The sequence below is a fragment of the Triplophysa rosa genome, linkage group LG16 (genome assembly GCF_024868665.1).
Source record: "Triplophysa rosa linkage group LG16, Trosa_1v2, whole genome shotgun sequence".
Taxonomy (NCBI): Eukaryota; Metazoa; Chordata; class Actinopteri; order Cypriniformes; family Nemacheilidae; genus Triplophysa; species Triplophysa rosa.
The window spans coordinates 6,441,398-6,468,926 of record NC_079905.1 but is presented as its reverse complement, the minus strand read 5'-3'; the positions used below and the strand labels follow the sequence as shown (position 1 = coordinate 6,468,926).

Sequence of the window (27,529 nt, the reverse complement as noted above, 5' to 3'; positions counted from 1 at the left end):
TCCCATCACAGTGCAACTTTCAAATACAGGCGTAATAGCCTTAGTGATTATTTATGAGTAAAATATCTTGAGTTTTTTCATGAAGCAATAATGCAGGTCTTATTTAGTGGTTAATTAGAGAAAGGTGTTTTTTCTCTTTTATGATCACATAGATTAAAATGATTTTGCTAATGGGATATGTATCATCAACATACAAAAAGGTGTACAAAGAAAAGAAATGTGAAAAAAAACACGAGGCCAACCTATCTAACACTTTAAGAGGGAGTATGCAGTCTTTAGTGCTAAATCCACGTATCTGTTTGCTAAACTTTAGATGTAAACATCACGAGTATGCTGTTTGTATTACATTCATGTTGTTTATTTATGCAAGATAATCTACCCAAAATAGGCTAAATCGAAGTTGAGCATTTAATCTGCATATGAAAATGTCATTTTCACCCTTTCAAACGATTTGACCTTGAAAGTCTCGCCCGGAATGATGGCATATTTGTACCCGCTCCCAATCATAACGGGATATTCATTATGTGCCTCCCCTAGCGGAGACGAGGCGGATTTACAATGTCAAATGAAAAAGCAGGGATGAACGCCATGTCTGATCCCGCTGTTGAGGGCTAAAAAGAGCGAACACTTCATCGAGGATTCGAGTCGGTTCGCATAATCAGACTCGACCTCCGAGATGTCGGAGAGCGCGGGGATTCCTCAGGGCTCCCCGGCGGTGGGCGCGGCGGGCTCGGCAGGCTCAGCTCCGGCAGCGCCGGGAGTCGGCGGAACCGAATGTTCAGGCGCCGCCGTCGGTTCTGCACGTATCGCCGTGAAGAAGGCGCAGCTCCGCTCCTCCCCGCGCCCGAAGAAACTGGAGAAACTCGGCGTGTATTCCTCATGCAAGGTACGTTAGGAAAGAAATATTACACGTGTTTGCAGTGCAAACCGAATGATCTCGTCTTTTAGTTTGTTTACCGGATAACAGAGACTGACGAGTGAAAATGGTTATATACTTTACCCACTCTTGGATTTGCAAGCGCAGCACAAAAGCTTTTGCCTCGTCCTTTATTCTTTTAAATCGCAAATGTGTGTGTTTTATGCAATATCCAGTTAAACGAATGCATAGCATAATGCAGAACAATGTAGAAAATAACCCTCATTTCCGTAATCTACAGAGATAATACCGCTGTGTTGTCTCCATAGTGGGTAGAGATGACGTGAACATGGGCACTCTTGGCGTGTCGTCATTTTCATTTCTTTGAAGTAAATATGCACACTTGTGGTGACTTTAGTTCGTCAAGTCAAACTAAAGTCTCAAAATGCTTTGGTGTAGAGAGTTTTGCTCGAATCTCAAGTTGATTTCTCGAGAGGCGAGAGCGGCGTCTTTGTTTTGACAGGATGACAGCTGCGGAGGGGGCGGGGTCTGCCTTCTACTTCTTTAAACACGCTCCAGAGAAACGGCGTTTAAAAAAAGTAGAAAAACACCGATTAAATTGGAGATTTTTTAAAATATTACTGTAAGAAAGCATGAAAACATTTTGACGTTATTTACGTTGCACAAACATATATGTTAAATTATGTATTCTACAAGTTTTACAACTATTAGATGCAGCACTCAAACCTGTCGTAGCTTTACAGTATATTACTATGAAATGCATAACACTATAATTTTAGTTGTTTTGTTTTCCCATAGGCTGAAGGAGCTTGCAAATGTAATGGCTGGAAGAGTCAAAATCCACCACCGACTCCGCCTCCTCCAACCCCACCCAGAGCAGAGCAGCCAATAGCTGTTAACCTAATGGAGCCCTGCAGAAGCTGTAGCCACGCCCTTGGTAATTATTCTGTTTACCTTAAAACGTTGGTTTAATGCATTCCCACAATTTATGATGTGCACATGTTTTAAAATGTAAATTCGTCTTCTTACTGGCCAGGTGACCATGTTACACACCTGGAGAATGTGTCGGAAGAAGAGATGAACAGGCTGCTTGGAATTGTACTGGATGTGGAATATTTGTACACACGTGTCCATAAAGAGGAGGATCCTGACACTAAACAAGTTTACTTCTCTCTCTTTAAAGTGAGTGAGAGCATAGGCTTGGCAGATTTGGCACATGCCTCGACAAGTTGTGCGGTGGTGTTCTCTGTGGTCTGCCCTGTCACCTGGCAAAAAGCCGATTAAAAAACCTGTTTTGTGACAACTAATTGTGTCTTGTGTCTATGATAATACCTTCAAAGTAACTAATTAATCATTACTTCCGGTTTACAATAAACAGTATTTTAAATGTTCAGATGGTACGGATTTTTGTCATAGTGTAAAATTGTCTTATTGTGCTTGCTTTATGTTCATCTATCGACATGTGGTCCATATTTCTTAGTTGCTGAGGAAATGCATCCTGCAGATGGGAAGGCCAGTGGTGGAGGCTCTGGAAAGTCCGCCTTTTGAAAAACCAAGCATTGAACAGGTAACCAATCAGATTTAAAGTTGTTATATTAAAACATGAGTTGAATTCAACTTTAAAATTAGAGAAAGTGAAAAAAATCTGTATGTGATGCACTAGTAAAGACATTCCCTTTAATCATATTTGACCAGACATGAAAGAATTCCACCTGATTTTGACAAATCTGCTGTGCGTTTAGTGTCATGCTAATGTTTTAATAAATACAAACTTAAGAGCAAACTTCTTTTCGTTTACTTAATGAATACAATAAGAGTTTAGCATTCAATTGTAATTTCTCTGTCGCATACAAATTCCTAACATACTTGTTTAATGCTCATGCGATGTTTCTTGTGTTGTTCGCATTGCAGGGCGTGAATAACTTTGTGCATTACAAGTTTAGCCACCTACCATCTAAGGAGAGGCAAACCATCGTGGAGCTCGCGAAGATGTTCCTCAACCAGATCAACTACTGGCAGCTAGAGACGCCCTCACAACGGAGACAAAGAGTGCCGGATGATGATGTAGCTGGTTATAAAGTCAATTACACAAGGTGACTTAAAGGGACAGTTCACCCAAAAATGAAAATGCTGTCATCATTTACTCACCCCATTTACTTACTTTATGCACCCTGTTTCAAACCTGTATACATTTCTTTGTTCCGATGAACACAGAGAAAGATATTTGGAAGAATGTTAGCAATTTTCCGTTCTGGGACATCATCCACTACCATAGTAGGATTTTTTTTTCTGATGACACAAAATGAGATATTTTGAAGAATTTAGGAAAACAAACAATACTATGGCATTCATTTTTTCTACTATGGTAGTCAATGATGTCCCGGAACTGAAAATGACTAACATTCTACCGAATATCTTTCTATGTGTTCATCAGAACAAAGTCATTTATACAGGTATGCAATTACATGAGGGTGAGAAAATGATGACAGAATTTTCATTTTTGGGTGAACTGTCCCTTTAAACTGAGGATCTGATGGTTTTTGAGTTGAAGGTCACTTAACCTCAATAACAGCTAGACATCCAGTCGTTTGCTAAAGCCAACAGAAAGAATGTTGTTTTGACCCCTGCTTGCTTGCTGTTTAACACTGACATTGAATTGTGTGTGTGTGTGTGTGTGTGTGTGTGCAGGTGGCTGTGTTATTGTAATGTGCCCCAGTTTTGTGACAGTCTTCCTCGCTACGAGGCCACGCAGACATTCGGACGCACTTTTCTCCGCACCGTATTCACTATTATGAGGAAACAGCTGCTGGAACAGGCCAGGCAGGAGAAAGACAAACTGGCACCTGAGAAACGCACGCTCATTCTCACACATTTCCCCAAGTGAGCAACAATACACACACAAAGTCACATGAAAATCCCAACAAATAAGCCAGATGTTGTATTTACGTGAACGCGTGTGCCGTGCGCAGGTTTCTGTCTATGCTGGAGGAGGAGGTGTATAGTCACAATTCACCCATCTGGAGTGAAAACTTCATGGCTGGTTTATCAGGTGGACAGATTCCCACAGGTGATTAACACTGTTAGAATTCAGATGGCAAAATTCACCCTTGTCTGTGACATATATAAACATGTTTCACTTCTTGGTTGGGGTTAGATTTCAATGTTTTTTAATTTCCTCTGATCAGTGATCAGTGCTCCGCCTGTGACCCGCCCCCTGTTCTATACCAGTAGTCCCGCCCCTGTAGAGCTGTCTGGAGGAGGCAGCGTAAGCCCGGCCCGGAAACCAGCATCCGCTCTGGAGACCAATCCAGGTACCAAACAACAACTTATTAGGGAACACTTCACAATAAGGTTGTATTTGTTAAAGGTCCAGTGTGTAATTTTTGGAGGATCTATTATCAGAATTGCAATAGGCTATAATATACATAACTATGTCTTCAGAGGTGTATAAAGACCTTACATAATGAAGCGTTATGTTTTTATTATCTTAGAATGAGCTATTTCTATTTACAAACAATGCGGGTCCCCTAGCATGGAATTCACCATGTTGTTTCTACCGCAGCCCTAAATGAACAAACTGCTCTATATTGCGTGTTTCATAAATACATTATCTCCTTCGGCAAAGAAGCGAAAACGTGACGACATCTTAGTCCTGTGTCAGCCACCGTAGTGCTTCGAAATGGAGGGGTGAAGTGAGCCGTTGGTTGCAATTCACAACCTCACCACTAGATGCCACTAAATTCATACACTGGACTGTATATCATTGTTAGCTAATGCATTAACTAATGTTAACATATAACCTTATTGCAAGCGTTACTGCTTATTATAGATTTTTATATAGAAGAACACAATGTGCTTTATTTAGTCATGAACATTTTGACTAGTTTGCCAAGTCTGTTAAAGTGTAGCTTGGCAAATTGCAATTGCAATAGTTCATTTAGTAATAGTTCATATTCTTTATCATATTAGCAAAAACAACACAGTATGTATTATTTATTTTTTTAGCTTAGGGCTGAGGCTTTTTATGCATTTTGTTAAACCACAGCACTGACCTGAGTAAATCTTTATCTCAATAACTTCAATAACTCAATCATCTTTATTCCATTTGACATTACGCATGTTTAGGATGTGTACATACAGTAGGTGGAGAAAAACGAAAGCCTTCAGAGCCTTTATCTCATCACGAGGATAGCAAACGACCACGTGTAGTCGGTGACATTCCAATGGAACTTATTAATGAAGTCATGTCCACCATCACAGACCCTACTGCCATGCTGGGACCAGAGGTAAACACAGAGGGTGTTTTGATCAAGAAATCATTGTCTAGGCTGCTTAATATTGTAATGTTCAGATGTAAAAGTGTCTTTCTTTCCGTTCAGACCAGTCTCCTGTCAGCCCATTCTGCACGTGATGAAGCTGCTCGGTTAGAGGAGAGACGTGGCGTCATCGAGTTCCATGTCATTGGAAACTCCCTCAACCAGAAGCCCAATAAGAAAATCCTCATGTGGCTTGTTGGCCTGCAGAACGTCTTCTCTCACCAGCTTCCTCGCATGCCTAAAGAATACATCACGCGCCTCGTCTTTGACCCGTATGTTTGTAACTAATAATCACTTTACATCATTTAAAGGTACTTTGTAGTCACCTTACGACTTATAAAGTCATATGCTTGCTGGATCAAGTCTGTAACTAATGCTGGAGGTTCTTTGAGTTTGATGCCTGCTGACTCAACCACATTGTTATGAGTCAGTCTTTTTTCTCTTAACACAGGAAGCACAAGACTCTCTCTCTTATTAAAGATGGCCGTGTCATCGGGGGAATCTGCTTTCGCATGTTTCCAACTCAGGGCTTCACTGAGATCGTGTTCTGTGCCGTCACCTCCAACGAACAGGTCAAGGTGTGTCATCTGATCCGCTTCCATATGTATCTGACATTCTCGTCTGACATCTCAGACATTTCGTGTCTGATCACCTTAGGTCGCGTTCCTTGCTTGAACTTTTGAAATGTTGTTTTTAAGGGTTATGGAACTCACCTCATGAATCATCTGAAGGAATACCACATCAAGCATGAAATGCTCAACTTTCTCACCTATGCTGATGAATATGCCATTGGCTACTTCAAGAAACAGGTCAGTGCTCTTTTATGACCAAATGAGATAAAATGGGGTTAGAATAACATGAACATACAGAGGAATATTAAAGGGATGCTTCACTCAAAAATAAAAATCCTGTCATCATTTATGCACCCTCATGTTACAAACCTGGATATGACTCTTTCATCTGTGAAACATTTTGAGAAATGGTTTTGTCCAAACAATGGAAGTCAGTGGGGACCAACATTGTTTGCTTACCAACCTTCTTCAAAATATCTTCTATTGTGTTCTGCAGAGGAAAGAAAGTCATACAGGTTTGAAATGACAAGAGGGTGAGTAAATGATGAAACAATGATCATTTTTGGGTGAACTACGCCTTTATTGTGCCTTTAAGAAATTTAATCAGCATATGTTCATACCTACCTTTTCATGTCAGGGATTCTCTAAGGATATTAAAGTGCCGAAGTCTAAGTACCTGGGCTACATTAAAGACTATGAGGGGGCTACGCTGATGGGCTGTGAACTCAATCCCTGCATCCCTTACACTGAGTTCTCTGTCATCATAAAGAAACAGAAAGAGGTGTGTACAGTGTGTGTGTATGAGGTGTGTTATACAGTTGACTCACTGTGTTACAATTCATGATTCTATTATCATCTCAATTTCTTACAGATCATTAAGAAGCTTATAGAGCGCAAGCAAGCGCAGATTCGTAAAGTTTACCCTGGCTTGTCCTGTTTCAAGGAAGGAGTTCGGCAGATTGCCATTGAGAGCATTCCAGGAATCCGTACGTCTCGATTTTATGCTTTATTTTTGTAAAAGCTATCAAATGTACCTAAACAATGTAAACACGTTTTATAGATGGCTTCGTCTGCAACAACACATACAAATGTTATGTGACCCAGACTTAACTTCTGGTAGACCTCCGCAAAGAATCAATAACTGTTGAGTAGATTTACATTTAGTCATTTAGCAGACGCTTTTATCCAAAGCGACTTACAAATGAGGTTCATTTACAATTAGTATTACTATAAATATAAAATGAATTGATATATTATAACCAAACACAGACCAGAAGTCTACTTTGGGCCAGGCGCGTGTGTAACCTTTTACACACAGCGTTTTTGTGATGTCATATTCATCAAGAGAATGTATCCATTCCTGTGCTTGTTTTGACAATTCATATTTGTGGTTTTTAAAATTTTGTCCTATATTTAATCTATTTCTGTGTTGACACAGGTGAGACGGGCTGGAAACCTTTGGGGAAAAGGTAAATGTGTGTATCTACTACACAACACATTAAAACGAAATAATGTGTGATGTCATTTTGTGTTTAGTTGTAGCTCTAAAAAAGTGTATGGGGCTTTTTCTTTGCAGCAAAGAGCTGAAGGATCCAGATCAGCTGTATAGTACCTTAAAGAACATTTTACAGCAGGTCAAGGTAAAACAGTTCTGCACTACTTCATGTTTGAAAACCAATATAATGTAAATGTAAGATATAGAAACAATACTCTTTGTTTCTAAACATTACAGTCACACCAGAACGCATGGCCCTTCATGGAACCTGTAAAGAAGAATGAGGCACCTGGTTATTACCAAGTCATCCGGTTCCCAATGGGTATGTTATGTTTGCACATTAATGCATTAAATAGATTTTGACCATAATTGGCTACATTTGGAATAGGTCTCACAACTATTATTGTGTGTTTGTCCGTGTAGATCTAAAGACGATGAGCGAGCGCCTAAAGAGTCGCTACTACACGATGCGGAAACTGTTCATGGCCGACATGCAGCGGATATTCACTAACTGTCGCGAGTACAACCCTCCCGAAAGCGAGTACTACAAATGTGCCAACCTACTGGAGAAATTCTTTTACACCAAGATCAAAGAGGCGGGCCTCGTTGACAAGTAGTCTTACTGGCAAGTAGACACTTTCCCTCTTGCCATCCCTTTTATCTCTACCTCTTTTTCTCGATCCTTATCGTGTATCTCATTTTTATCCTTCTGCGTTTGTCCTAGAAAAAGAAAGGCTGATGATGTCATTGATGTGTGTGTGTGTTGACTTCACCTTGCGTGAACATTTCTGTCTTAAACGTTTCTTCGGCCAAAATCTGAACATCGTGGAACAGTTTTGCTTGAGTGTTTGTATGTTTGGCTGGATGCATAGGTGTGCATGTGTACAAATGCGTGTGTGAATAATAGAGAGAACTTGTTTATATAGATCAATTTTATGAAAACTGTATATTTTATATAGTATGAAAGGGTGTAGAGATGCCCGACAAGCAAGAAAAATTACTCTAAATACCTAATGTTGTACCTTCAAACAGCACTTTTTATTTAACCTAAAGAAATGTGGTAAATACTAGCATTCATAAGATGAAAATTTCTAATCATAAAATTGCACGTTTGTACCAGAGTGTGATGTGCGGTACTGAGGATCATTCCCAGGAGAAAACAGTCTTAATATGCTTTATAAAGATACGGCTGCACTTGTAATGAGAACGCTCACCCTTTGTAAGCAAGGATTACATGCAACTGCTCATACAATTGTTCTTTTCTAAAATGTTTGTATTTTTAAAAACTTACAATGAGAGGGGCTTTGTACTACATTTGGGAGGATAAAGCTATTTTAGGGTCTTTGTACCTTTGGTTTTAAAGACAGCCTATTTTGTAGAATGCTTAAAGGTTTAGAGCAACTAATGTGAAAGAAATGTCTACTTTTGTGTTAGACTGTTTCATTAGAGAGCAATGTTGCACAAACTGCACATTTTTTTGTCTTGCACTTTTTAGAGATACAAACTGTGTTAAATCAAAACAATGTCACAATTGTCTTTTTTGTTTTATTACCCTTGAGGAATATTTTAGCTGTTTAAATGCCAGTTTTTGGCAAGCTCTCAACATTTTAAGTATGTTATTCAGCACTTAATACAATTTCTGCTTAACTAAAACGTGTGAATATTTCTTATAGGAAATGGGTCAACATATAAGAGTTTCTGAAGGTGTGCAGAACCAGCTTATTTGCTGGTTTATATGCTTTTAGCCAAAACGACATACAAATGAAGGAGGATTTAACATTGTCGTAACATCTGGTTTAATGTAAAGTATTACCATAGAGCACAATACCTTCCAGAGTTTGAATGACTTCATCTTAACAAAACAGCATTGAATGGACACATGGTAGCCCTTAACCCTAAGCAAATGATTTAGGCACAACTAATGTATGGCTATATGGTCATATCCATATAGTTATGGACTAAAAAGAATGATGTAAAATTGTCTTTGAAATGTACAGTAATGTTACATAGAATTAGAAATAATAGCTCTAAAAGAACAGATTTCAGAAGAGTTTAGATTTCTACATTATGAAATATGCATAATACATTTCAAAACCGGTTCACATCTAAAACCACATGTTGTTTACAATTAAATAGTTTCATTAACAGAACAGATTAACTAGATTGTGGTAAAATATTCCTGGCCAGAACACCACCAATAAAAGAAACTCCATTAAAAGGATAGTTCCCCCAAAAATGAAAATTCTGTCATGATTTACTCTCTCTCTAGTTGTNTCCAAATGTGTATAAATTTCTTTGTTCTGTAGAACACAGAGAAAGATATTTGGACGAATGCTTGTAACCAAACAGTTCTTGGACCCCATTGACTTCCATAGTAGGAAAAATTACAATGGTTGTCAAAAGTGCCCCAGAACTGTTTGCGGTCCTACATTCTTCAAAATATCTTCTTAGTGTTCAAGAGAACAAAAAATTATAAAGAAATTTTTCCTACTATGGTAGTCAACGGTGGGCAAGAACTGTTACAAGCATGTTTCCAAATATCTTTCTCTGTGTTCATCAGAACAAAGAAATGTATACAGATTTGGAACAACTCTAAGGTGAGTAAATAATGACAGAATTTTCATTTTTGGGTGAACTTTTCCTTTAAAATGTTTCACATGCAGGGGTTCAAAGAAAGTACACAAGTGTCTGATTCCGTTCTTGTGTTTATTAAACGAATACCCTAAAATTCTCTTGAATGGTTTCATCAAGACTGCTCCATTTCAATCAAAAGCTCAAACAAAACCTTCTCGGTTTCCTTCAGACTCTGTCTGAACAGCTGAGCGTGTTGCCACGACACATCTCCTTCCCCTCCCGTGAGCTCCCCCTCCACAACCAGCTCTGTACCTCCAGACAGACTCGCGGCTGAGTGCATTTCACCATCTATGAAAATAAACAGATTACTATCTATTCTATCAAGCTTAATTAGTAAAAATCAAAATAAATGAAGTGCAGAACTATTGATATGTATAATATAACGTAACAATATTCACTGAGTGAATCTACTGAGTGTCTACAAGCTTGATGGCTCTGAAGCAATATGGTTGATACCTCCAGGGAAGTCAACGGTGGTCTGGGCAGAGCGTAAACTCCAGCACACGCTGCCTGAATGATAGGTTTGACTGAAGGCTCGGACAGACACGGATTTGATCTTCATTCCTACAGAAGCACAGTCAAACTTCCAGCTAATCTTCCCAATAGAGGATCCTTCCGTCCGTGCCAGATACACCTGCAATGACATAAGCAGGTCTGCGTAGTACTATAAACTTTTCTCTTTAAAATATCAAGTAAAATTTGATTCTAATGATATGACCGGCACAGTTGAAAAAGTTCTAAAAACACACCATCTGCCAGTCATGTTCCTCTTTCCTGAACACATTTTCTTTCCTCCAAAGTCCCCTCTGCCATCCTGGGATGGTATCTGAGCCGTTGCTCAGTCTAAAGTAACAGTCTTTGGCCACATTGTAACTAATGTGGAACAACATTTTTTGCTTCTCCGATTCTAAAGGAATGAAGACACATTCATCTGCATCCTTGAAGGAAAAGAGCAAATAAAGAATGAATTTAAATAGAATTTATACGTTTTAATTGATCTTGTATGCGTCCGATGAAACGTCTATATAAAACAGTGACAAAACAAAATCATAACAGTTAGCATCTCACAGCTTTAGTTTTGCTTGCACCCGTCTCCCCTCGAGCAGCCCTCCACGCCAAAGATCCTGTGATGCGACCGCCCAGCTCTCCAGATTTAGGGGTCTTGGGAGAAATGAACTCTACTAGTTCCACCAGCAGCCTTTCCAACAGCTGTTTCTTCCTCTCTGGTCCTAAAGACTGCTGCCTCTGCAATAACACTCACATTCAGGTATGTTTCCTCAGGCACTGATAAAAGAGCTGTTCTATATGAGCAAGCATGAATTTGAGAAGCATACCGAAGCATTAAGGTTATTAAGAGTACGCAGCAACCATGTTTCCGAAACCTGCGTGCGTCTAGAAAGGACCTCCGAGTGTTTACAGGAGTACCTCCAAGTCACATCTACAACCTGGTCTTTAGAGAATGCCAGGATGTAGGAGAGCTTTTTCCCCCAGCCGACTTCATACAGGAGAGGTTTATCGCATGCATTTTCACAGGGGTCGCTGTGTAGCCAGCGTCGCTGCGACTGAGAATACACTTCTGTCCAGACGTGATCTAAAAGGCCAGACAAACGTTTTTCCAGGGGTCATTGAGTCAGGGTGAACCAAACAATAAAGGTAAACAAGCAAACGCTACTTCTAATTTCAAAGTACACTTAGATAACAAAATATTAAAAAAAAAAAAAAATTTGAATTGTACCTGTGCTGTCCCAGATGTACCTTGCTTCTAGGCCTAAAGCTCGGCAGCACAGTGTAAAACAATTTGCCCATTCTCCACAGCGCCCCCTCCTGGTCTCAAGGAGCTTCTCTGGGTGATTGTATCTGTAAAACAGGAAAAACTGAATTTGCATTTCAGATAAAAAGATATAAAAAATGCTTGGTTTTCAAAGTGAAAATAGGACATCCTGAAAAAAAGTCATGCATAATATTAAACTGCGGTAAATATGTAAACAGGTGTACCGTGGGAATCTAGTGGAGAGTTGACAGGTCTGACAGTAGTGGTTCTCTACACGGCCTGCATCCCAGCGCAGATCATCATTTGAAGGGGGTAAGGATCCGGAAGCCTGGGTTTTACCTCCACACCGGCTACACGGCAGACTGTCCACCCAGGAAAAGAAGTCCCCTTTAAACCACTGCAACAGGTCTAGAACCAACATGTCCTCTTCTTCTAAACCACATGCTGAAAGCAGAAGACAACACATCAAACTTGAGACGCTTTATAGGAAGTTCTATAGAAGGCTGTAGTAAATTTCATCATTTGAGATATATAACAAGTCCCGTGCAAGATTAATCTTTTTTTACCAGGATCTGCATCTTTGGCTCGTTTCAGCCGTTCTTTAGCATTGGATCTGAGCAGTACATGAGGTATGCAGCTCAGGGCTTTCTGCTGCAATTCAGGGCTCTCATACACCATCACATGTTGGAAGTTTGATTGCAGAGTTCTGAGGAATGTCACACTGCTTGACTAAAACACCACATAAAAAAAAAGAAACAAATGATGAAGTAAGTACGATAATGCTGGAATGAGGATGTACTCTAAACCATTTTGTCCACATCATTTACCTTGCCTCACACTTTGAACTGTAAAGAAATAGACAATATATACACAAAACATACACAATACATAAAACTTTAGAATTAAAGCTCAATTTTTATGTTAAAAAATGTTCTCCTCTCCTACCTTAATATGCACGGAGATCCACAAATCCAAGTATTTTTGCTATTTTGCTTATTCTTTCCTAAAAATACACCCAAGTTAACAGTATTACTCACAGTGAATGGTAAAGCTGCTGGTCCAGGTGTAGGGACAGGAGCAGCGAGTGCTGGGCTAGCAGAAGCAGCGGAGGATGATGGTGGTGGTGGGGCAGAAGCAGCGGAGGATGGTGGTGGTGGAGCAGGACTTGCAGTGACTCTGCCACTTTGTGGGTTGGATGTAGCTTTGGTCCCTCCGAGCCTCTGGTCTCTCTCGGCTGCAATGGTCTCTCTCACCTGTCTAAGCTTCTCCACAGATGCTGACTTAGGAAACACCAGGTGGGTTTCAGCCTAATAGGGACATAGAGATATTTGCAGATATGACAGTTAAGCACTTTATCACAGGTTAAGCAACTTGATCATCTTGGTAGGGTACTCTTTTGTGATCTCACCAACCTCCTCAAATCCCATCTCAAAGAGGCATTCAACTGCTCCTTTGACAGGCAGAAGCTTGGTGGAGAATGTTGGGTTCCCAATGCGGATTGATCTGTATTTGTCCTCATTTGGGTTCCTACATAAAACACATGCAGATACGATCATATAACGTTACAGGTTATAATGCATTGGGTAACACGATATATCGTACAATAAGATATACAAGACATATAGAAACTCAACTCAATATTGACATCAAAGCTTCTTACCTAAGAATATTATCCGCATACGTTATAAGCAATTTAGAAACGTCCAAAAACACCTCGATGGGATTTTCGCACAAAGCGGCAACTCCTTGGGATCCAGGCATCGTTATACATGTAACTTCTGCATTTACAGAAGAACACCTCCGTTTATTCTTCCTTGTACAGCTGACTACAACCTAAAGTTATGTGGTCATAGCTGCCCGGTATATGCCTGATAATGGTTTTCATGGGAAATATACTGCAAACGATTTTGGTTATTTAATTTTAATTCTAAGCATAAAACTAACAACGGAACATTAACATTTAATTAAATATAGGTTTCAGCAGAACAAAACGGTCTATATATAATTACCAGTAAAGAGGCGATCGCTGAGTGCTCTAATACTTGAGACGCGATGGCATGATAAAAGTCTTTTAAAAGTCTCTACCAATAATCAAATCTTACTGAAGTGAGATGACTTCTTAGCATCCGTTCGTTCTGCATTTGATGTGACCACACAACAACAACTAATAATAATAATAATAACAATAATGATATCTCAAACTGTTGTTTTAAAAACGCTGTGAAACTGCACTATTTATGAAAGACTTATATTTATTGTTTGGACATTTTTGGGGGGTTACGTTTTTTAAATTTCATTATTATTATTATTATTATATATTACTTATTATTAAGTTACTGTTTTGAATATGAGTTATTTTGTAATGAATTAATTTCGTGATTATTATGTTCCAACGCCCAAATTCAACATAATATCCCCATACACTCAGATCAGCAGATCGAGACATTTCGAGCAATGTTATTGGTTAAGTCTGTGTCTTTTTCCGGGACCAATAAGGCGCGAATTCATCCCAGGTTACACTGGCTTTCCATCACTGAGGTTTTAATAGTAAGTAAATGTAAAAAAAGGAGATAAAGAGAACACCTTTTGGAAATACGAGAAATATAAATATATTACAGTATCACGCTGGAATCCAAGTTTTACAAGTCCGTTGAACTTCAGCGTTTGTTCGCAGGTCAGCCACACGCGGATTTGTCTCTTCAAACCTCCATTGATCTTTCATACGGCGAAAAGCAATGGCAGACAAACCAATTTGGGAGCAAATCGGTTCGGGGTTTGTGCAACACTACTATCAGCAGTTTGATACAGATCGCGTGAAGCTCGCCGATCTCTATGTAAGTTTAACACGTGGTGGGTTAAACACTGCGAGTACATAAATGTCTGAACCTGTTTGTCCTCTTAAAAGTGATGCACTTTGAAAACTATATTTTTTATTGTTCATGTGGCTTGGATTACGTTGTGAAATCTTTATCATGTTTGGTTGTATTAACGTTATTCCGATTCTCTCTAGACCGATGCGTCTTGTTTAACCTGGGAAGGGGAGGGATTTCAAGGAAAGGCTGCAATCATGACCAAACTAAACGTAAGTTGTTTATTGTATAATGTCATCCATGATCAATATGCCAGTTCCACAGTTTCTAAATGATTAAATTCTGACTCGTAACTCTTGATTTTAAGTCAAATAACAAAATGTGTATGTTTACAGAGCCTTCCCTTTCAGACCATTCAACACATCATCACAGCTCAAGACCATCACCCAACTCCAGACAACTGTGTTATGAGTATGGTCATGGGCCAGCTCAAAGTAAGATTTTATTCTTAGATACATTTTATAGAGTTGAGTATCAAAAAGCGTTTAATAATTGATAATGAAGGACAGTTCACGGACTGAAAATATAAGACAGCGTCCAGTTGTTTTTCTGATTCATTAATATTTGTTTGTTCTTTGGAATTATACCAATGCTATAAAACATAATCCTGTAAACATGTAGGTTATAAAAACTAAAACACTGACATTTGCTTACATTTTTTACAGGCGGATCAAGACCAAGTTATGGGCTTTCAACAGGTCTTTTTGCTGAAGAATGTAGATAATAAGTGGGTCTGTACCAATGACATGTTCAGATTAGCTCTTCATAACTTTGGCGCATAGTTTAAAACTTGTTCAAGTATTAACAGTCCGGGCAACCTTTGTATGGGGCAGTTACACATTTTACATTCAAACGTGTTTTCTTCCTCCTTTTCAAACTCTCTTTCCTGTCCATTATTATCTCCAGATACATTTTCAAAACAACTGTTTATTATTGTTATGTGTTGTAGCATGTACTGTGTTAATGAATCAGAACTGATGATAATAATAAATCTGATTTTCATTGTGTATTTGTGTGACTAATTGCTCATTAGGCATTGATGAAAATATATGTTTGAATACTTTGAATTATTGACAAAAACATATACATTGAATATAACTTCCAACAAACAAAAGCACTAATTGGGCATCAGACTACTAGAAAATGGCATCTTGACATTTATGCATTTGGCAGACAAGCGATTTACATTGCATTAACCTATACATTTGTTTCTAAGATTGTGCAATCCCCTGGGATCGAACCCATGACCCTGTTAGCCCCATGCTCTTACCACTGAGCTACAGGAAAGCTGCCATGAAATGTTATATTATTTTTGTGTCAGTGGTGCTTCATTCTTTTTATAGTTTCATTTTATGTTCAATCTTATATCTTGTCAAGGTGTTAGTGCTCATTCATTCATTAATGCTAAAGTGATGTTTCTAACATTTACAGGCAACTGATCATTTATTATTGTAGACTAGCTAATGCTAATATAAAATTAGGTTATACATGCTCAGAAGTGGTGTGGAGTTTATAAAGAATATTTAACATATTCTAAAAATATCTATCAGATTATAAATCAAAATAATAAAAAATTCCCATGAGAAGTTTCATTCTAAGTGGCTTTTAGTATGAATATTGTAAAAGGGGGAGGAGCACTCTATATGCCCTAACTTTCGATGGAAATTGTCAATGGGTGAAATCAGTGGTGTAGTCTAGTTTTTTGTAGGGAGTATACTCTGATTTCCCCCCAGCCTACTCACCCGTCCTAGGTAGACAACCCATATATAAGCACCACCACACTCACGAATGCATAAAGTATGCCTCTATATTTAATCAAGAGCATTCTGAAAGATTTATTGCAAGCAAGATTTCAATAGCTAATGACAGCTGGGGGGACATGCTGGTTTTGTTTATCGCTGTCTAGTTACATTAAGCCTTCGATGGTATATGTATACAACCCCCAAAGCACAGGTTTGATCAGATGGCAATTTTCAATCCATATTTGTGATCCATGTGAAAACCCAGCAATAAAGTCTTTAATTTGTGATATACTATTTCTGCATGAACCCACTCTGCTAAAAAAAATAATATAACATCAATTCTATTGGTTTACTGTTACCACAAATTTTATTTTACAAAATTAAAAAATTGTGGGCATTAATGGGTGTTCTATTGATCCCCATCTGCATCTCCTGTGTTTTGGGCAGGGTTCTATTATTTTTTTCAGCAGGGCAACCAACATAACGTAAAGAATAATCTGCGGAAGTATAATTTTTAGATTTTTATACAGTTTTGACTGAATAAGGCCATGTCAAAGATTCATATTGAAATAATGCTTGAAATAAATGGTTAAAATCAAACTCTGATGCCTAGTTTTCACACACTGGGTCACACTTATGAGTGCAAGTTTCGCCTATTATTGACATTGGTAGTTAACTTTAATAATTAACAATGAACATTTGTGCAGTTTTATCAAGTATCTGTTGCACTTTTAGATTGCTGCCGGTGTCTAGCCTGACTTTCACAAGGCTGTCCAGGAGTTCTCATCTCTTATCATCTAAAACAATTATATAGCCTACATTGTAGTATAAGTTATCTCTCCCTTTCTCCCTCATTTATTGATTCACCACACAAACTAACGTTTGTGAAGTTGGCTAATTAGATTATGCCAACAATGCTCTAACAGTTATGTTAATTATAACAAATATCCTAATTTTATTAAAGAATACGCAGTGGTTTAAAAAGTGGGGGTGGGTTATCAGCAGAAAGTATAATACAACGGCGAACACAGTACGCGAATGCGACCACGGTACGCTGTCGCGACGGAGGGGGACCCGCATACAGCGGAGCATGAGCCTCGTCGGACTCATTTTCTGTAACACTTGCTTCAGCGTCACCCGAAGCGCCAGTAGCTTCATGGGCGGCAGGCTTACGAAAACACTGAGAAATAGTGTAGTTTAAATGCTTGCCTTTCATGATCTCCTGGGTGCACCAATGGTCCAAACGTCACTTTTCTGACTCAAAATGATGTTCTTACGTATCCTCGCGCTTTTTTTAAGAGGGCAGGCCTGTACGAAAATTCTTGATCTTTTCTATATTTACTTCCAAACAATATGTTTTTAGAAAATAAATTAATATTGAATCAATTTAGCCTAGTTGGATACACTGTATAAAAGAATAGAATAGCTTTTTATTGTCATTGTAGTCAGAGCAAACAACGAGATTCTTATATCCTAAAAGATATGATCTGTTAAATTGTTTTACATTTTGATATCCACAGTATGTATGTATAAGCTCTGTGGCTCTAGGGGAATGCCCTCTTACTAGAAGTCTGATAATTAATATTTGTAAATAAAAAAACTACTGACAACACGTAAACAGCAAACGTAATGTGATAATTAAACAGAAAACAAAGTTACTTACTAAATTAGTCTTTCCATGCCATTTTAACTTTGACTTTCATAACAGAAGTACTTTTATCTTTAAATAATTAAAACGTTGTTCATTACAAAATGTGACCCTGCTTGTGAAAACACAGCAAGTCCTACAAAAAAACATCCTACAGAATATTCTATGAAAATATAACAATATTTTCAATACTGACTGAATAATACCAACATCTTAGTGAAATTAATGCTTGAAATTATCTTTGATGCTTGTTATCTAATAATCAATTCGATTATTAGACTTTAGCCTGGGTTTTCACAGGGTCACAAATGTTTACATGCTGATCAATAATGCTAAATGTTGATAAAAACGTTATGGTTAATAAAATATCACAAATCTGGTTGAAATGTTGGAGACATATAGCAAATAGTAAACAGACTGACGGATACAAATGCTTCAATATTTACTGCATTTTGTTTACTGTTGTGTGTCCATTTACCTGCTCTGCGTGTCTGCACTAGTGTTGTTAAAAGAAGCACGTGTTTGCTGCTCTTCATGCGCGCGCCGTCTTTGGCGGGAGAGAAGCAGCACGCGCAGAGCGGAAAGGGTTCAAATGAAGCGCGTTTGGCGCTAAATAAAGATATTAGAGGATATAGCGGCAAAAGATCAATTACATAAATGTTCCTGAGAGCGCGCGTGATGTGATTCTCCGTTGTGTAGACGCGCGGCTCAATTTAAACAACCAAAATATTCAAACACCGGACCGCGGTCCGCCAATTGAGGAAGACCTGTGTACACGTAGAGCTGCGTCTGAATTCGCCCACTTGTTCACTCATGCATTGTTCACTATATAACGAATGCTAGATAGTCCACTATATGGGGAAGTGAATGAAAATGAGTGAACAATTTCGGACACTGACGTAATATTCGACTTGATGCGGCGCCGCAAGATCCGACATGCGGATGACATGAAGTACCGCGAGAGCGATTCGAAACCAAACATTTTATGGTTTTTCGAATGGCTCTCGCGGTACTTTGATGTCATCCGCCTGTCGGATCTTGCGGCGCCGCATCAAGTCGAACAAGCCTATAGCCTTCGTCTGACAGTACTGTCGCGGACATTCGACATAACGCTTATATTACACCTGTGTGGCTTTATGGATTGTTTTGTAAACTGGTAATGTTCATTTTTACATTATTTGTCACGTTTATTATAGGCTATTAGTTTTTAAAAAGAGAACAAAACAAATATTTGCCACGTTTATTTACTATTAGATTTATTAAGTTTAATAAAATTACTTATTTAAAATAAAACACTGCTATATATTTAACATTCAAATTTAATCTGTTTATTCTCAAAAAGTAGAAAATAACTGTCAACAAGAACAAACACAAGTGTATAAACGTACATTCGTGGCATTAACGGTCACTCACTCTCATCCAGCTGATTCTAATCAGACGTTTGATTCGCGTTGTATCATGGGAAATATAAGTGAGCGAGTGTACATCGGATGTAAACTCAAAATCAGAATGCATTGTGGGTAAAAATTGTAAAAAATGTAGGTAATGAGTTGTTTACTCAGAATTCGGACAACACTTCAAAATGTCGGACACCCGGTATAGTGCACTATAGGCTATAGGAGATAGGGGGCGAATTCAGACACGGCTGAAGACTACACCACTGGGTGAAATAAAGCTGCACATTTCAGGGCACTTCGGTGGGTCTTCAAGTAAATTCTGGCAAGTTCAATAATGTAGCTGACCAAAAAACTAGTTGGCATGAGCATTGAAGACAAAACAATGTGTGTCATGAATGTCACTGCTAACTGACTACACCATTTAACACCATGTTAACACAATTTTTGACCATGTGATCATCACAATTAATTTTTCTAAATGAGGTTTGTTTCTTTTCCCCAACCAGCACAAGAAGTGACAATACAAAAATGTAAATTAATTTTAACCAGTAACACAAATTGCCATATTTAACAAAATGCTATTACAAAGCTAATATTTGTTGGCAAAAAATTACCAGCAATAATTGTTTTTCTATAGACGGTTTCAGCATAAACAAACGTTATGTGAACAAAACTTAACTTCTGGTAGATCTCCACAAAGATTCAAGAACAGTTGAGTAGTTTTATAAATTGAATAAATTGTTATATTATAACCAAACACAGACCGGAAGTTAACTTCAGGCCAGGCGTGTGCGTCCAATGAAGCCGTCTATAGTACAACAGCTGAACACCTTGCATTTGAAAATGAAGTATACCTGCCTACAGTACATTTGAACGCCCTGCATCCTTAACGCTTCGAATGGTCTGCTCTTTGCATCGAGTAGGGCATAATAATCTTCAATTTCAATAAAATACATCCTATATGTTATCGTGAATAGATGGCATAAGTGTTTTATGAAAATTTGTGTTATTTTTATTATATATATATATATATATATATATATAGCTTTCAAAAGTATTAATCACATATATCGCATCAAGAATAAAGTTTGTGTTTACATAAATTTTATGTAACTGCATAATAATTTTGTATTTATTAACACATACACATCCATGCATATATTTAAGAAAAATCTAAATATTAATAAACATTTATATATAATTTCAATTATTGGTAAATATAAATAAATCCATGTAAATATTACCTAAATATGTATACTTGTGTATGTGTTTGTATTTATAAATACAAAATTAATAAGCACAGTACATAGACATATGTTATGTAAACACAAACTTTTATTCTGGATGCGATTAATCACGATTAATCTTTTGACAGCCCTAATATATATATATAACTTTTAAATCAACTAATATAAATACTTGTTTTTTCATGTTAGACAATTTTCGATAACTCAATAAAAATTTTATTTGCTTTTAAAAGCGCATTTTGGAGTTGAGAAGACAAGATTGAAAAATTTGTTAGCTGTTCTGCGCTTTTGAACCTGATAAAGATGAACACATGTTTTGCAAAATAAAAAATGCATCGATTAAAAAAAGTGGCAATTCTGTCATAAAAAAACGTGCTATGTTAAAGTACGATGGTCGATAAAGTAATATTTGAAATATTTGTATTTTATCTAATTAAAAAAATCAAATGTTCACTAGAATTTGCACAAAAATATGATGTCGAAGCTTAGAAATATTTACTTTCACATTTTTCTTTAATAAATAACGTAAAGTTAATGTAAAACTTATTGCGACGAATAGTAGCCAATGATCAAACCTTTCATTTAAATGTGCTAAATCCTGTATTATTTATTTGTGTATTTAATACAAAAACAGACCATGAACTGAATAGTAACAAATTTCAAAAACTTGTAGCGTTAGCTATATGTTTTTAATGTAAATGTAAGATATAGAAACAATACTCTTTGTTTCTAAACATTACAGTCACACCAGAACGCATGGCCCTTCATGGAACCTGTAAAGAAGAATGAGGCACCTGGTTATTACCAAGTCATCCGGTTCCCAATGGGTATGTTATGTTTGCACATTAATGCATTAAATAGATTTTGACCATAATTGGCTACATTTGGAATAGGTCTCACAACTATTATTGTGTGTTTGTCCGTGTAGATCTAAAGACGATGAGCGAGCGCCTAAAGAGTCGCTACTACACGATGCGGAAACTGTTCATGGCCGACATGCAGCGGATATTCACTAACTGTCGCGAGTACAACCCTCCCGAAAGCGAGTACTACAAATGTGCCAACCTACTGGAGAAATTCTTTTACACCAAGATCAAAGAGGCGGGCCTCGTTGACAAGTAGTCTTACTGGCAAGTAGACACTTTCCCTCTTGCCATCCCTTTTATCTCTACCTCTTTTTCTCGATCCTTATCGTGTATCTCATTTTTATCCTTCTGCGTTTGTCCTAGAAAAAGAAAGGCTGATGATGTCATTGATGTGTGTGTGTGTTGACTTCACCTTGCGTGAACATTTCTGTCTTAAACGTTTCTTCGGCCAAAATCTGAACATCGTGGAACAGTTTTGCTTGAGTGTTTGTATGTTTGGCTGGATGCATAGGTGTGCATGTGTACAAATGCGTGTGTGAATAATAGAGAGAACTTGTTTATATAGATCAATTTTATGAAAACTGTATATTTTATATAGTATGAAAGGGTGTAGAGATGCCCGACAAGCAAGAAAAATTACTCTAAATACCTAATGTTGTACCTTCAAACAGCACTTTTTATTTAACCTAAAGAAATGTGGTAAATACTAGCATTCATAAGATGAAAATTTCTAATCATAAAATTGCACGTTTGTACCAGAGTGTGATGTGCGGTACTGAGGATCATTCCCAGGAGAAAACAGTCTTAATATGCTTTATAAAGATACGGCTGCACTTGTAATGAGAACGCTCACCCTTTGTAAGCAAGGATTACATGCAACTGCTCATACAATTGTTCTTTTCTAAAATGTTTGTATTTTTAAAAACTTACAATGAGAGGGGCTTTGTACTACATTTGGGAGGATAAAGCTATTTTAGGGTCTTTGTACCTTTGGTTTTAAAGACAGCCTATTTTGTAGAATGCTTAAAGGTTTAGAGCAACTAATGTGAAAGAAATGTCTACTTTTGTGTTAGACTGTTTCATTAGAGAGCAATGTTGCACAAACTGCACATGTTTTTTGTCTTGCACTTTTTAGAGATACAAACTGTGTTAAATCAAAACAATGTCACAATTGTCTTTTTTGTTTTATTACCCTTGAGGAATATTTTAGCTGTTTAAATGCCAGTTTTTGGCAAGCTCTCAACATTTTAAGTATGTTATTCAGCACTTAATACAATTTCTGCTTAACTAAAACGTGTGAATATTTCTTATAGGAAATGGGTCAACATATAAGAGTTTCTGAAGGTGTGAAGAACCAGCTTATTTGCTGGTTTATATGCTTTTAGCCAAAACGACATACAAATGAAGGAGGATTTAACATTGTCGTAACATCTGGTTTAATGTAAAGTATTACCATAGAGCACAATACCTTCCAGAGTTTGAATGACTTCATCTTAACAAAACAGCATTGAATGGACACATGGTAGCCCTTAACCCTAAGCAAATGATTTAGGCACAACTAATGTATGGCTATATGGTCATATCCATATAGTTATGGACTAAAAAGAATGATGTAAAATTGTCTTTGAAATGTACAGTAATGTTACATAGAATTAGAAATAATAGCTCTAAAAGAACAGATTTCAGAAGAGTTTAGATTTCTACATTATGAAATATGCATAATACATTTCAAAACCGGTTCACATCTAAAACCACATGTTGTTTACAATTAAATAGTTTCATTAACAGAACAGATTAACTAGATTGTGGTAAAATATTCCTGGCCAGAACACCACCAATAAAAGAAACTCCATTAAAAGGATAGTTCCCCCAAAAATGAAAATTCTGTCATGATTTACTCACTCTCTAGTTGTTCCAAATGTGTATAAATTTCTTTGTTCTGTAGAACACAGAGAAAGATATTTGGACGAATGCTTGTAACCAAACAGTTCTTGGACCCCATTGACTACCATAGTAGGAAAAATTACAATGGTTGTCAAAAGTGCCCCAGAACTGTTTGCGGTCCTACATTCTTCAAAATATCTTCTTAGTGTTCAAGAGAACAAAAAATTATAAAGAAATTTTTCCTACTATGGTAGTCAACGGTGGGCAAGAACTGTTACAAGCATGTTTCCAAATATCTTTCTCTGTGTTCATCAGAACAAAGAAATGTATACAGATTTGGAACAACTCAAAGGTGAGTAAATAATGACAGAATTTTCATTTTTGGGTGAACTATACCTTTAAAATGTTTCACATGCAGGGGTTCAAAGAAAGTACACAAGTGTCTGATTCCGTTCTTGTGTTTATTAAACGAATACCCTAAAATTCTCTTGAATGGTTTCATCAAGACTGCTCCATTTCAATCAAAAGCTCAAACAAAACCTTCTCGGTTTCCTTCAGACTCTGTCTGAACAGCTGAGCGTGTTGCCACGACACATCTCCTTCCCCTCCCGTGAGCTCCCCCTCCACAACCAGCTCTGTACCTCCAGACAGACTCGCGGCTGAGTGCATTTCACCATCTATGAAAATAAACAGATTACTATCTATTCTATCAAGCTTAATTAGTAAAAATCAAAATAAATGAAGTGCAGAACTATTGATATGTATAATATAACGTAACAATATTCACTGAGTGAATCTACTGAGTGTCTACAAGCTTGATGGCTCTGAAGCAATATGGTTGATACCTCCAGGGAAGTCAACGGTGGTCTGGGCAGAGCGTAAACTCCAGCACACGCTGCCTGAATGATAGGTTTGACTGAAGGCTCGGACAGACACGGATTTGATCTTCATTCCTACAGAAGCACAGTCAAACTTCCAGCTAATCTTCCCAATAGAGGATCCTTCCGTCCGTGCCAGATACACCTGCAATGACATAAGCAGGTCTGCGTAGTACTATAAACTTTTCTCTTTAAAATATCAAGTAAAATTTGATTCTAATGATATGACCGGCACAGTTGAAAAAGTTCTAAAAACACACCATCTGCCAGTCATGTTCCTCTTTCCTGAACACATTTTCTTTCCTCCAAAGTCCCCTCTGCCATCCTGGGATGGTATCTGAGCCGTTGCTCAGTCTAAAGTAACAGTCTTTGGCCACATTGTAACTAATGTGGAACAACATTTTTTGCTTCTCCGATTCTAAAGGAATGAAGACACATTCATCTGCATCCTTGAAGGAAAAGAGCAAATAAAGAATGAATTTAAATAGAATTAATACGTTTAAATTGATCTTGTATGCGTCCGATGAAACGTCTATATAAAACAGTGACAAAACAAAATCATAACAGTTAGCATCTCACAGCTTTAGTTTTGCTTGCACCCGTCTCCCCTCGAGCAGCCCTCCACGCCAAAGATCCTGTGATGCGACCGCCCAGCTCTCCAGATTTAGGGGTCTTGGGAGAAATGAACTCTACTAGTTCCACCAGCAGCCTTTCCAACAGCTGTTTCTTCCTCTCTGGTCCTAAAGACTGCTGCCTCTGCAATAACACTCACATTCAGGTATGTTTCCTCAGGCACTGATAAAAGAGCTGTTCTATATGAGCAAGCATGAATTTGAGAAGCATACCGAAGCATTAAGGTTATTAAGAGTACGCAGCAACCATGTTTCCGAAACCTGCGTGCGTCTAGAAAGGACCTCCGAGTGTTTACAGGAGTACCTCCAAGTCACATCTACAACCTGGTCTTTAGAGAATGCCAGGATGTAGGAGAGCTTTTTCCCCCAGCCGACTTCATACAGGAGAGGTTTATCGCATGCATTTTCACAGGGGTCGCAGTGTAGCCAGCGTCGCTGCGACTGAGAATACACTTCTGTCCAGACGTGATCTAAAAGGCCAGACAAACGTTTTACCAGGGGTCATTGAGTCAGGGTGAACCAAACAATAAAGGTAAACAAGCAAACGCTACTTCTAATTTCAAAGTACACTTAGATAACAAAATATTAAAAAAAAAAAAAAATTTGAATTGTACCTGTGCTGTCCCAGATGTACCTTGCTTCTAGGCCTAAAGCACGGCAGCACAGTGTAAAACAATTTGCCCATTCTCCACAGCGCCCCCTCCTGGTCTCAAGGAGCTTCTCTGGGTGATTGTATCTGTAAAACAGGAAAAACTGAATTTGCATTTCAGATAAAAAGATATAAAAAATGCTTGGTTTTCAAAGTGAAAATAGGACATCCTGAAAAAAAGTCATGCATAATATTAAACTGCGGTAAATATGTAAACAGGTGTACCGTGGGAATCTAGTGGAGAGTTGACAGGTCTGACAGTAGTGGTTCTCTACACGGCCTGCATCCCAGCGCAGATCATCATTTGAAGGGGGTAAGGATCCGGAAGCCTGGGTTTTACCTCCACACCGGCTACACGGCAGACTGTCCACCCAGGAAAAGAAGTCCCCTTTAAACCACTGCAACAGGTCTAGAACCAACATGTCCTCTTCTTCTAAACCACATGCTGAAAGCAGAAGACAACACATCAAACTTGAGACGCTTTATAGGAAGTTCTATAGAAGGCTGTAGTAAATTTCATCATTTGAGATATATAACAAGTCCCGTGCAAGATTAATCTTTTTTTACCAGGATCTGCATCTTTGGCTCGTTTCAGCCGTTCTTTAGCATTGGATCTGAGCAGTACATGAGGTATGCAGCTCAGGGCTTTCTGCTGCAATTCAGGGCTCTCATACACCATCACATGTTGGAAGTTTGATTGCAGAGTTCTGAGGAATGTCACACTGCTTGACTAAAACACCACAAAAAAAAAAAGAAACAAATGATGAAGTAAGTACGATAATGCTGGAATGAGGATGTACTCTAAACCATTTTGTCCACATCATTTACCTTGCCTCACACTTTGAACTGTAAAGAAATAGACAATATATACACAAAACATACACAATACAAAAAACTTTAGAATTAAAGCTCAATTTTTATGTTAAAAAATGTTCTCCTCTCCTACCTTAATATGCACGGAGATCCACAAATCCAAGTATTTTTGCTATTTTGCTTATTCTTTCCTAAAAATACACCCAAGTTAACAGTATTACTCACAGTGAATGGTAAAGCTGCTGGTCCAGGTGTAGGGACAGGAGCAGCGAGTGCTGGGCTAGCAGAAGCAGCGGAGGATGATGGTGGTGGTGGGGCAGAAGCAGCGGAGGATGGTGGTGGTGGAGCAGGACTTGCAGTGACTCTGCCACTTTGTGGGTTGGATGTAGCTTTGGTCCCTCCGAGCCTCTGGTCTCTCTCGGCTGCAATGGTCTCTCTCACCTGTCTAAGCTTCTCCACAGATGCTGACTTAGGAAACACCAGGTGGGTTTCAGCCTAATAGGGACATAGAGATATTTGCAGATATGACAGTTAAGCACTTTATCACAGGTTAAGCAACTTGATCATCTTGGAAGGGTACTCTTTTGTGATCTCACCAACCTCCTCAAATCCCATCTCAAAGAGGCATTCAACTGCTCCTTTGACAGGCAGAAGCTTGGTGGAGAATGTTGGGTTCCCAATGCGGATTGATCTGTATTTGTCCTCATTTGGGTTCCTACATAAAACACATGCAGATACGATCATATAACGTTACAGGTTATAATGCATTGGGTAACACGATATATCGTACAATAAGATATACAAGACATATAGAAACTCAACTCAATATTGACATCAAAGCTTCTTACCTAAGAATATTATCCGCATACGTTATAAGCAATTTAGAAACGTCCAAAAACACCTCGATGGGATTTTCGCACAAAGCGGCAACTCCTTGGGATCCAGGCATCGTTATACATGTAACTTCTGCATTTACAGAAGAACACCTCCGTTTATTCTTCCTTGTACAGCTGACTACAACCTAAAGTTATGTGGTCATAGCTGCCCGGTATATGCCTGATAATGGTTTTCATGGGAAATATACTGCAAACGATTTTGGTAATTTAATTTTAATTCTAAGCATAAAACTAACAACGGAACATTAACATTTAATTAAATATAGGTTTCAGCAGAACAAAACGGTCTATATATAATTACCAGTAAAGAGGCGATCGCTGAGTGCTCTAATACTTGAGACG

At 38.1% G+C, this 27,529-nt stretch overlaps 5 protein-coding genes across 6 annotated transcripts; 3 read left to right on the top strand and 2 right to left on the bottom strand.

Annotated features, from left to right (window-relative positions):
- Positions 1-180: 180 nt before the first annotated feature.
- kat2b (K(lysine) acetyltransferase 2B) lies at positions 181-7,892 on the top strand. Of its 2 annotated transcripts, XM_057354370.1 has the most exons (18): positions 184-886; positions 1,676-1,814; positions 1,914-2,059; positions 2,358-2,444; positions 2,789-2,970; positions 3,566-3,757; positions 3,847-3,944; positions 4,063-4,188; positions 5,003-5,163; positions 5,257-5,465; positions 5,645-5,771; positions 5,892-6,002; positions 6,403-6,546; positions 6,637-6,751; positions 7,204-7,234; positions 7,342-7,405; positions 7,498-7,582; positions 7,684-7,892. In XM_057354370.1, the coding sequence occupies exons 1-18, from the start codon at positions 677-679 to the stop codon at positions 7,875-7,877; spliced, it is 2,421 nt and encodes an 806-aa protein (XP_057210353.1). In that variant the 5' UTR covers positions 184-676; the 3' UTR covers positions 7,878-7,892. The 2 variants fall into 2 exon arrangements, 1 of the variants encoding a protein (XP_057210353.1); XR_008964510.1 differs by lacking the exon at positions 7,684-7,892 and having other exon boundaries at positions 181-886; positions 7,204-7,240; positions 7,498-7,535.
- Positions 7,893-9,947: 2,055 nt separating this feature from the next.
- Positions 9,948-13,508, bottom strand: LOC130566700 (peptide-N(4)-(N-acetyl-beta-glucosaminyl)asparagine amidase-like). Its single transcript, XM_057354372.1, has 11 exons — positions 13,326-13,508; positions 13,078-13,192; positions 12,703-12,972; positions 12,232-12,394; positions 11,890-12,109; positions 11,630-11,751; positions 11,229-11,485; positions 10,963-11,139; positions 10,644-10,832; positions 10,351-10,528; positions 9,948-10,182 (listed from the first exon to the last, which is right to left on the bottom strand). The coding sequence occupies exons 1-11, from the start codon at positions 13,424-13,426 to the stop codon at positions 10,007-10,009; spliced, it is 1,968 nt and encodes a 655-aa protein (XP_057210355.1). The 5' UTR covers positions 13,427-13,508; the 3' UTR covers positions 9,948-10,006.
- Positions 13,509-14,038: 530 nt separating this feature from the next.
- Positions 14,039-15,544, top strand: LOC130567196 (nuclear transport factor 2-like). The gene is made up of 5 exons (XM_057355148.1): positions 14,039-14,212; positions 14,340-14,499; positions 14,676-14,747; positions 14,871-14,969; positions 15,201-15,544. The coding sequence occupies exons 2-5, from the start codon at positions 14,401-14,403 to the stop codon at positions 15,315-15,317; spliced, it is 387 nt and encodes a 128-aa protein (XP_057211131.1). The 5' UTR covers positions 14,039-14,212; positions 14,340-14,400; the 3' UTR covers positions 15,318-15,544.
- Positions 15,545-21,265: 5,721 nt separating this feature from the next.
- On the top strand, positions 21,266-21,706 carry LOC130567143 (histone acetyltransferase KAT2B-like). The gene is made up of 2 exons (XM_057355081.1): positions 21,266-21,396; positions 21,498-21,706. Exons 1-2 carry the CDS (start codon positions 21,336-21,338, stop codon positions 21,689-21,691), a joined length of 255 nt encoding a protein of 84 aa, XP_057211064.1. The 5' UTR covers positions 21,266-21,335; the 3' UTR covers positions 21,692-21,706.
- Positions 21,707-23,761: 2,055 nt separating this feature from the next.
- On the bottom strand, positions 23,762-27,336 carry LOC130567004 (peptide-N(4)-(N-acetyl-beta-glucosaminyl)asparagine amidase-like). Its single transcript, XM_057354871.1, has 11 exons — positions 27,140-27,336; positions 26,892-27,006; positions 26,517-26,786; positions 26,046-26,208; positions 25,704-25,923; positions 25,444-25,565; positions 25,043-25,299; positions 24,777-24,953; positions 24,458-24,646; positions 24,165-24,342; positions 23,762-23,996 (listed from the first exon to the last, which is right to left on the bottom strand). The coding sequence occupies exons 1-11, from the start codon at positions 27,238-27,240 to the stop codon at positions 23,821-23,823; spliced, it is 1,968 nt and encodes a 655-aa protein (XP_057210854.1). The 5' UTR covers positions 27,241-27,336; the 3' UTR covers positions 23,762-23,820.
- Positions 27,337-27,529: the final 193 nt, after the last annotated feature.

Excerpts from the sequence above, each read along its gene's own strand:
- kat2b (XM_057354370.1), top strand. The coding sequence starts at position 677 with ATGTCGGAGAGCGCGGGGATTCCTCAGGGCTCCCCGGCGGTGGGCGCG. Across the intron at positions 3,758-3,846 it reads ATTCTCACACATTTCCCCAA|GTTTCTGTCTATGCTGGAGG; the intron begins GTGAGCAACAAT and ends TGCCGTGCGCAG. Across the intron at positions 5,772-5,891 it reads CCTCCAACGAACAGGTCAAG|GGTTATGGAACTCACCTCAT; the intron begins GTGTGTCATCTG and ends GTTGTTTTTAAG.
- LOC130566700 (XM_057354372.1), bottom strand. The coding sequence starts at position 13,426 with ATGCCTGGATCCCAAGGAGTTGCCGCTTTGTGCGAAAATCCCATCGAG. Across the intron at positions 12,110-12,231 it reads AGCCAAAGATGCAGATCCTG|CATGTGGTTTAGAAGAAGAG; the intron begins GTAAAAAAAGAT and ends TTCTGCTTTCAG. Across the intron at positions 10,833-10,962 it reads GTGCAAGCAAAACTAAAGCT|GATGCAGATGAATGTGTCTT; the intron begins GTGAGATGCTAA and ends TTTTCCTTCAAG.
- LOC130567196 (XM_057355148.1), top strand. The coding sequence starts at position 14,401 with ATGGCAGACAAACCAATTTGGGAGCAAATCGGTTCGGGGTTTGTGCAA. Across the intron at positions 14,500-14,675 it reads TGAAGCTCGCCGATCTCTAT|ACCGATGCGTCTTGTTTAAC; the intron begins GTAAGTTTAACA and ends GATTCTCTCTAG. Across the intron at positions 14,970-15,200 it reads TGGTCATGGGCCAGCTCAAA|GCGGATCAAGACCAAGTTAT; the intron begins GTAAGATTTTAT and ends CATTTTTTACAG.
- LOC130567143 (XM_057355081.1), top strand. The coding sequence starts at position 21,336 with ATGGAACCTGTAAAGAAGAATGAGGCACCTGGTTATTACCAAGTCATC. Across the intron at positions 21,397-21,497 it reads AGTCATCCGGTTCCCAATGG|ATCTAAAGACGATGAGCGAG; the intron begins GTATGTTATGTT and ends TTGTCCGTGTAG.
- LOC130567004 (XM_057354871.1), bottom strand. The coding sequence starts at position 27,240 with ATGCCTGGATCCCAAGGAGTTGCCGCTTTGTGCGAAAATCCCATCGAG. Across the intron at positions 26,787-26,891 it reads TTGAGATGGGATTTGAGGAG|GCTGAAACCCACCTGGTGTT; the intron begins GTTGGTGAGATC and ends TGTCCCTATTAG. Across the intron at positions 23,997-24,164 it reads CACCGTTGACTTCCCTGGAG|ATGGTGAAATGCACTCAGCC; the intron begins GTATCAACCATA and ends TTATTTTCATAG.